Source organism: Pavona decussata, unplaced genomic scaffold (genome assembly GCF_977016875.1).
Source record: "Pavona decussata unplaced genomic scaffold, jaPavDecu1.1 SCAFFOLD_133, whole genome shotgun sequence".
NCBI classification, from domain to species: Eukaryota; Metazoa; Cnidaria; class Anthozoa; order Scleractinia; family Agariciidae; genus Pavona; species Pavona decussata.
Genome location: NW_028145546.1, coordinates 2,214,603 through 2,223,656, shown reverse-complemented (window position 1 = coordinate 2,223,656; position 9,054 = coordinate 2,214,603). Strand labels below are relative to the sequence as shown.

General features: G+C 40.7%; 2 protein-coding genes across 2 annotated transcripts; one reads left to right on the top strand and one right to left on the bottom strand.

The window, feature by feature from the left end:
• Positions 1-464: 464 nt before the first annotated feature.
• LOC146468179 (ATPase family gene 2 protein homolog B-like) lies at positions 465-7,153 on the bottom strand. The gene is made up of 7 exons (XM_085124865.1): positions 6,219-7,153; positions 4,995-5,220; positions 3,904-4,120; positions 3,109-3,263; positions 2,331-2,540; positions 1,456-1,992; positions 465-715 (listed from the first exon to the last, which is right to left on the bottom strand). The coding sequence occupies exons 1-7, from the start codon at positions 7,127-7,129 to the stop codon at positions 581-583; spliced, it is 2,391 nt and encodes a 796-aa protein (XP_084980991.1). The 5' UTR covers positions 7,130-7,153; the 3' UTR covers positions 465-580.
• A 208-nt stretch (positions 7,154-7,361) lies between these two features.
• On the top strand, positions 7,362-8,599 carry LOC146468178 (large ribosomal subunit protein mL54-like). Its single transcript, XM_085124866.1, has 2 exons — positions 7,362-7,506; positions 8,234-8,599. Exons 1-2 carry the CDS (start codon positions 7,398-7,400, stop codon positions 8,464-8,466), a joined length of 342 nt encoding a protein of 113 aa, XP_084980992.1. The 5' UTR covers positions 7,362-7,397; the 3' UTR covers positions 8,467-8,599.
• The last annotated feature ends 455 nt before the right edge of the window (positions 8,600-9,054 follow it).

The following is a 9,054-nucleotide window of genomic DNA, read 5'->3' as shown; positions in this document are numbered from 1 at the left end:
ACGAGCGGTTTTCTTTAGCGAAAGGTCGCCTGAAACTTTCGCAACGTTCAAAACCTAATCCCTTTTGTTCTCCGAGGGGCAAGTAGGTCGTTAAAAGGGCGAAGAAAGGCCAGCTGGCATTTTCGCAAAGCCAACGCAGCTTGTGAATTCGGGCAAAAAAATTCTGTTTCCTTAAATTTCCGACCGTCAATGTAAATTTTTAGGTAAAGAATTTCAACAGATCAAGTGTTTATTTATCAAGCCGTGTTAGCTTGTACAAATTTAACCTGCCATCAGGCGTTCTTTTTTTCGGGGGACCGCGAGAGTCGGCGGTCGGGAGAAGGAAGAAAAAACGACCGCGCGCCATTTTTCCTCCCTTCTCCCGACCACCGTCTGATAAAGAAAAAAGAACACCTGATCGCAGGTTAGTACAAAATTTGCCTTTTAAAAGGCCATAAAATGATGTACAAATGAAGGAAACAACATTTGAACCATTTTGCTTTAATGTTCTCGTTTGGTGCCCCTGACGAGGCTAAAAACGTGATACGTGACACAAACCGAAAGGCTTTCGGTTTAAACAAACACTGAACCTCAGCTGCAGTTACCGCGTTAGTTTACATTTTTCTAACTGTGCTGCTGTCAGGGAAGGTTTAACTGTGGACAAAGCAGCCATAAAATGTTTGCGTTCCACTCTACACACAGACATGCCTCCATCTTCAAGTGCGTACAGCGCCGCCTGCAAAACAAAAAATAACATTTCAAGCTCAAGTAAGTGTCTTAATGGATAGACACAGGAAAACCAGTGCACAGGTCTCTCATAGTTATCCAATCACAATACAGCATTAGCGCTCTGAATTGAGTGGACTTAGGTTGCCCAGCTCCATGACAACACTGGCAGTGCATGGAGAACGAGGCGCGCGAAAAAAATCACGAGCCTAACGCGGACCAGAGTGAGAGACCAGGCAATGCAGCAGTTAGACTTTCTTTTAATGCCATCGTTCCGTGATGTCAGCCGAATGTAATAGCAATTCCTGATTGGTCAGATCACCGATTATTGGAATGGTTGCGGTAAATGTTGACATCCTGACTGACATGCTATCGTAACTTGCTGTATGCGCATCGCCGCTCCTAGTTTCGTAAGGTCTATATATTGGGTTTCACGGCTGTCTGATGTGGTATTATACTACAGAACTCAAACTACGCGTCTCCAATTACCGACTTACATAAAAAACACGAGAATTATTAAAGTTTATGCTACAATTTTTGTGGATTGAGTAATAACAATCGTAGATTATCCAGGTGCGTCCAGAAATGACACCTGTTCAATTTCAGTAAGAAAGTATGTAGTGCATGAAAGGAGAGAAATGCCCAACGACAAAAAGAAACTTCTTTCCGACTTTGTTTGGCGCTTCGCGAAATTGTCCTCTATAATTTAACAGCCTCAATGGTGCTATTTATAGGACGAAATATTCTTACCTCTCTGCACAAGTTTTCGAGATCCGCACCAGAGAAAAACTCCGTATTCAGACTCAGCTCCTCCAAATCTACGTCGTCAGCCAAGGGACTGGAACGAGTATGCACTTTCAGGATTTGTAGCCTGGCCTCCAAGTCTGGAGGGTGGACATAAATAATGCGATCCATTCGGCCCGGCCTGAGAAGGGCCTCGTCAATAGCGTCAGGACGATTAGTGGCCGCGACAATGACAATGTCTTTCACAGCTGGAGAGCTAATGAGTTTTAACCTCTGCGTTTTAACCGAAATCGGTTCATTTTCAAACTGTTCCGACCCCCAGCCCTTTCTCATCAACTGCTCGTTACCATGTTTACAAGAATTCCTCTCTTCTGATTGGTAGATATTTGCTAACACTCCGACACCATCCATTTCATTGAGCAGAGTGGACAGCAGACGTGTCTCGACCCCAGTGCCACTCGTCCCTGCTCGTTTTCCGACGATAGCATCCAACTCGTCAAGAAACAGAACTGAGGGAGATGCCGCACGAGCTTTGGTGAACACCTGATGACAACAAAAATAAAAATCACAGCTCATTTGGGGAACAGCTTTTTTCAACACTGACTGAAAAGGAGATAAAAGGCTGTTTATAACAGCCCAGTTGTTCTAGGTTGTTCAAAAGCCGATTTAGGCTAATTCATGATTAAAAGTTAACCGAAGTTTTCATCTCACTCCTTGAAAATATTTCTAAAAACTAATACGAAGCTAAAGTAAAAGAAAAGACTAAGTAAGCCAAAACTCAAGGGCAAAAATCTTTTGGAAAGATATTTATAGATTAGCAGTTAAACTGGAATCAAGTTCCCACCAATCCTGGCCCGGCCCAGTAGTCTAAGTTGACTCACCTCTCTAATTTTTCTCTCCGCATCTCCAACGTAAGGTGAATACAACTGTGCACAACTAAGGGCCATGAAGGTACATTGACATGAGGTAGCAGCCGCACGCACTAGTGTGGTTTTACAGCATCCCGGGGGACCATAAAGAAGGACCCCTCTGGGACGTCTGAGGCCCAGGCGCACGAAGGCTTCCGGGTGCTTCAGAGGCCATTCAATCGCCTGTGAAGAGCAAAATTAGTTTAATGAAATTAGACAACTGTACTCATGCTTTCGGCTAATGTTACGCGCGACCATTTGCAAGGACGATTTTTTGGTAACGTTCTAAAAATTGTTGTCAAGAATGTCACATGTAATACCACCTTCAGACTTAACGCACACTGGCTTATGATTAAGAAAACGAAATCGTGGTTATGTCTTACACTCTAGGTAACCGAAGACAAGCGTTTACGCGAGTACATTTTAATTTTCCCAAACTCTGTCGAGTGTTCGCTTATGTGAGCACAATAGGTCATTCCTATTTTCGTTGTAAAAAAAGGCTTACATATCCGCCTTCACAAAAGTTGATCTAAAACAGCTAAGCAATCAAACAGAGCACGCTTTACATCATCAAAACTTTATAAAACCTAATGTAAAAACGAGGGACGTTTGGGAGAATTCAAACATTTATGTTATCTCGAGCGACAGGCAATTTCCACCGAAATAAAATGAAAACTGTCTTCTCCAGTTATGTCTCTGTTCCCCCTTGTGAGTTGAAAGGTTCACCAAGGTTATGCAGAACAACACCCACCTGTGTTAGAGCCTGTTTAACATCTTTCAGTCCGCCGATTTCGTCCCAATTAACAGGTTGCAACTCAACCATTCCCTCCAAACCTCGGTACATAGACGGAACAATATGGCACAAAGCTAACTGGAAATCAGCCATGGTCACTTCAGATGTGTTGCCTGTCGGGACAAGTAGAGTTTTGGCATAACAGAGTTATTTGTTGGTATAAATATATTTCCCACAAAGTAGAATGTACCTACATATTTTATTTACCATAATAATAATAGTTTGGGCTTAGTGTCCACAATTAGTTTTACAGCTTAAGACTCCGACACTTGACTAGCCTGCTACAGGCTCTCAGATAGTAGGAAACTAAGGCAACGACATCGGCTACGGCAACGAAAACGTCACTTGAAAATATAAATCCATTTTATTTGTGCTATGTCGCGATTATTTCAACCCATCCAAGTTGTACAAAAACAGCGAACTACCCAGGAACCAAATTCGAGTTTAGAAGGAGTTTAGTTCGAGTTTAGAAGGAGAATGAAAAATTCACCTTTGTGTGCGTTCTTTTTCCACAAAACCTTGAATTTGGTCATTTCACGTTGTTGTTTCGCAGAGGAAGGCAAAGAAATGTACCAAAATATAAAACGCACGTACAGGGCGATTGTTTTTCCTCATTTAACCTATTGCTTTGCGGCGTTGCCGTCGCCTTCATCGTTGCTTAAGTTGGTAATTTCTCGCGCGTTTTATATAGTTCCTTCATCGGGCTTCATGTGTGTGTAAGTGCGTACGTTCATTGATTTTCACATTCAATACCTTCCAATATTTCCTGCACAGTTAAACTGTGACCGAATGTTCTTTTCAGTGCAACAAATGCTGCTTCTCTACGAAGGGAGGCTATATCAGCACCCACATAACCTAACGTCACTTCAGCAAGGTGTGCGAGATCAACATCTTTTGCTACCTTCAGGGATCTTGTATGTGCTTCTAATATGGATAGCCGCTGAATAGCATCGGGTACTCCAATCACGACCTAAAACACAAAGCGCAAAACTTCTGCATTGTAATTTTACTTAAAATATGTGACGGTACACAGGGCATTTATTTAAACCACTTATTGCATAGCCTGTGAGAGGACATGCCTTTTCCAGCTTTGTTTCAGCCTAGAACTGCAACGATTGTATATATAAATTCCTTATTGATAGATAATTAACGTACCACTAAACACGAATTAAAAATTTTCTCTTTAACTTGTACTATTTTCTTAAACTTATGAAGGTTAAGAGTTCATTTCCGCGAGTTTAATTTTTACCATTTCTTTCCCAAAGTTTTACGTAGGGGCAATTCAAAACTTAAAAACCAGCTCTCTCTGTTTAGGATATTTCAACCTGTTATCAGAATTGTCTTTCTCGGTATTCGTTGTATTCGTTGTATTCAGGATGAAATGGCTTTGGAACTTTTATCAACGTTTCTTACTTTTGTCCACAGAATTATACGAAAGCACTGTGCACGCATTAATTTCCTTAATTTGGAAGTTTAGCCTTCTCGTTCGATTAAAATAAAAGAAAGAATTAGATTAAAATAAAAGAAAAAAAAAAAATCAAATACAACGAGTGACCAGTTAGAATAGAGAGACACTGACTGGATCTTTCTAGAATCACTGTCTGATCCACGGTACCAAGTTTGTGACTTGAATGTCATCCATTTTCTTACAACCAACAGGCCATTTCCGAGTTGCTTTGAACCTCATTATGAAGGGGAGGCTAAGTGCAAAGATTTTATTATGAAAATCAGTTTTCATTCATATGCAAACAAAACTAGTTCTCATATGAAAAGCTTTGCACTTAGCCTCTCTCGAAAATGGCCTTTTCTTTAATTTTTAGCCCATAAGTAACAATATTCCTGACCTCTCTATCAAGCCTTCCGGGTCTTCTCAGGGCTGGGTCTATAGCATTTGGTCTGTTTGTTGCCCCAATTATAACAAGCTGGCCTCGGGATTCCAAACCATCCAGTAAGGTGAGAAGTTGGGCGACAATCCTGTTTTCCTCTTCACTGCCACTGTTTCCTCTCTTGGGACACAGAGCATCAAGTTCATCAATGAACAAGACACATGGACCATACTGTGAGGCATTCCTAAAGGAATCAGATCATTGTCATAATTTTGTGACCATGAAATATTTAATCCATTAGGCTTTGTTTTAATCATTGTTGTTTTAAATGGCTAGGAGTCTATTGCCCTAACACATTGTTAAATCTGTCACGGTTTATTTTAGTAATTACTTTGTAATTCAAACACTAGCAGTTACTAAGGGGTCTAATTCTCCAAAATACACCATGTAAACTCTAAAATATTTTTTAACATATTTGGAGAAGCATACCCCCAGACAACCCTAGAGACTCTTGCTCTTGGCCCTCACAAAAGACAGTAAGTTTAGTAAAGGGCTGGATTCCAATAACAATGGACTTTCTTTCTCAAATACTAGCTATATCCCAGATGAGAGGGAATGAGTTTCAAGGCTGCCGTTAGCTATTATGGATGACAACTACGGTGAACATAGCTGGATAATTTAATAGAGTTTAAAAAGGACTAAAAAGATGACAAGAATGGGAGATTTTACTGAGTTACAAATGGCTACTTTCCATACAGAGACAGCTTTTCCAGAGCTTAATGACAGCCTTGTTCAAAAAGTAGGCATCTTCTACCAATACTTTCAAGGAGAACCACTCTCCCTGCACCTGATGATGAAGACCAACAACTGACTAAAGCTACATGTACATTACCAAACGCAATGCAGAATTTTTGCAATCTTCTCTCTGGGTGCCATTTTGCAGGACAATGTAATGTCACCAATACCTGTAAATTTCAACAGCTCTGTTGTGCTATTTTATATGGAATAGGCCATTTTACAGTCGTGTGCTTAGTGACCTGGCCTTGGATTGGAAGCGAGGCTGGGGGTGACCTTGTTTTGATACAAACCTCACTGCTTTTCATATGTAGATCATACTGTTCTTATGCTAACTAGTTTGCATTTACAAATGAAAAGCAGTGAGGTTTGTATCAACCCAGCCTCGCTTCCAATCCAAGGCCAGGTCACTAAGCACACAACTGTAAAATGGGCTATTCACTTCACCTGGCAATCTCAAATGTTTTTCTCAAATTCTCTTCACTCTCTCCTGGATGTGGTCCAAACACATCAGTTCCATTGAGTGTTATCAACTGTGCATTACACTGAAAAGTGACGGTTTTAACAAGGAGTGTCTTTCCGACCCCTGGAGCACCTTGAAGTAGAATTCCCTTTGGGCATTCAAGCCCCAGCTGAGCAAAGCATTCTGGGTACTGAAAAGGATAGTTTAAAATTTCTCGTAGTTCCCTTGCCACATCATCAAGGCCTGCTAGAATGTGATTATCATTGTCTTCAAGGGAGTGACCCCTTCTTACTGACTTAACAGTCACTTTTGTTTTGTCGTTTATTATTACAGGTTCATCTGCTAGGGACTGGGTCGAGGGCTCAGTTGAAGTAACTAAAATCTTGGCTATTCCTTTGGATGAGTTGCGATTGTTTCTACTTTCCTTTGGCTTAACTTCACATCCCTGCATAACCACACAACCTCTTAATAAGCTCCGAACCACTTTTTCTCTTTTCATCTCTTGTGCAACCCGTGTCTGGCCGTGTTGAAAATCATCTACCGAGTTGGACAAAGCAAGCGTTACAGTGACATTTTGTGCATCAACAGGATTGATTACAGCAATATGCTTTGATGATATGTTCTTCTTGCGAAAACGCTCGCCATTTCTGTTTATTTTGTTGCTGTCTGGAAGGGTGACAAGCGCATCGTATTGAATGATCTTGTGTTGTCCGTCATTTCTTGGCCATAGAGAACAAAACACGAATCCTGAACCTGTTTCAATTCTAACGGGTGAATTGATTCTTCCACCAATCGTGTCAATTAGCTTTGGTACAACTCGACATCTTCCAGTGTTGAAATCCTTGGCTTCGCAAGGAACACAACGTAACTCACACTCTATCGTTTCGTCCGCCATTTTGTTTTGGCCATGTGCCGATCCTTCTCTGTGGGGAAGAGAGAGTCACGATTTTGCTCCGCGATGCTGAGGAAAGATCAGAAGTTTGATGTTGATGTTTCGACCATTTCATACTTATTTTATTGGTATATGTCTAAGATGTTGGAAGAATTGTGAAAGCAAACGCAAAGCATAATGAAATTTTTAACTTTGTGAAGTACTTAACCTCCCCTCCCTGTTGACTACGGTTGTGAGACTAGAACTGGTCGCGGGCTCAATAGAAAACAACATGGCGACAGTGAGGTGTCTTGTTGGGTTATGGAGAAATCAAGTTTTAACCCCGGGGATATGTACAAGACTAGCAGCTCAACCCACAACGTCATTTTCAAGTGAATCAGGTAACACTTTGTCAAACCACGTTTGACAAAGTATCCGTTAACTGAAATCTTCGTTGAGAGGGTGATTTCCATAAGCCCATGCAAGTGGTTTGATATTAATGTGTTTACCTCAAATGTTTTCACCATCTATTCAATTTGTTTTATATTATTATACCAAATCAATGTTAACTAGATATTAAGAAACGACAAGAATAGAGAGGACGGTTGTAATCTTTTAGCAAGTATGCGTTGTTAAAAATTTTAAAGTTTATTGGAGACATATGACGAAACACTCTCACTTGCTGTTGATACACGTACCGTCGGTTGCATCTAAGCGTGTACACGGGAGGGGAAGACATGTTCTAGTTGGGTGCAAACATTACATGTTTTGGCGGCAAACATATGAAGGTTGGAGTAGGCGGCTGTTGTTGACTTGATTTGCTTTTGCTCAAAAAAATATTCTTTGCAAGCATTTTTAGATGTTAAGAATACTTTCTGGAGGCAAGTGTGCTGTTTCTGAGCGAGAAATATGCCTGCTAGTTGAGAAAAATAAAATGTGCATATGAGTGTAACACACTGATCTGGCGCGACAGTTTGCTTTATGGCTGTCAAACTTCAAATGTTTGGCGACAAAAGACGTCATGTCTGGCACCCTATTAGAACATGTTTTTTGTCTCGTATCCATGCATAGATGCAACCGACTGTTATACCTGACACTGTGTGACAGTTTGTGGTGTTTTGATTCCAGGACACAGTGAACAGAGACTTTGTAAAGGAATCAATTACTTGAAAGAAGGATCTGATCCACCTTTGCTGCCAGACAGTGAGTACCCTGACTGGTTATGGGAAATACTTGATGATAGCAAGCAGCCTTCAGGAGATGGAGAACAGCCAACTGACACCAATAACGTAACTCTCTGGAGAAGAAGCAGAAAGCTACAGATAAGACAGGAAAATGCAACCAGAAAGAAAAAAAATTAGTAGTAATTTCACAATGACTGAAAAGGAACTCATGATTTATATTCAACAGGCCTGGAGAGAAAACTTCGAGTCGTGGCAAATTTGGACCTTCTCCTGGTAGTGTTTTTGAACTGTAGTACAATCCAATCAGTTGTGATCAATTTTACAGTGCAATCTTGAAGTGTGGTTACAGAAAGGTAGCTCTGATGCAGACTGGGTGTAAGTTAGAAATGATTCCAACATCATAAGAAGCTTCTGGAGCTTGGTCTCATTTTTGGTTTGGATCAGCACTGTCTGGTGTTGGTACAAACAAACTCTGTACATTTCCTGTATTGTATCTATTGGAATTGCAAGATTTGCAGCAGTCTCTGTTACTACATTTCATCCAGGAAGGCCCGAGTTTGAATCCTGTGGGCAACAAGTATTCCTTGTCATTTATAAACTGGTTAAACCACAGCCTCACCACATGTTAAGGCAAAATATAAGGATTTGTATGCGATTTTATTGTCATGCCATAATGTATAAAAACAGGCATTAAAATGTACATACCAAGTATCAAGTATGTAATGATGTCGCTGTGTTATTTTCTGATTGTTTCATGCCCAATAA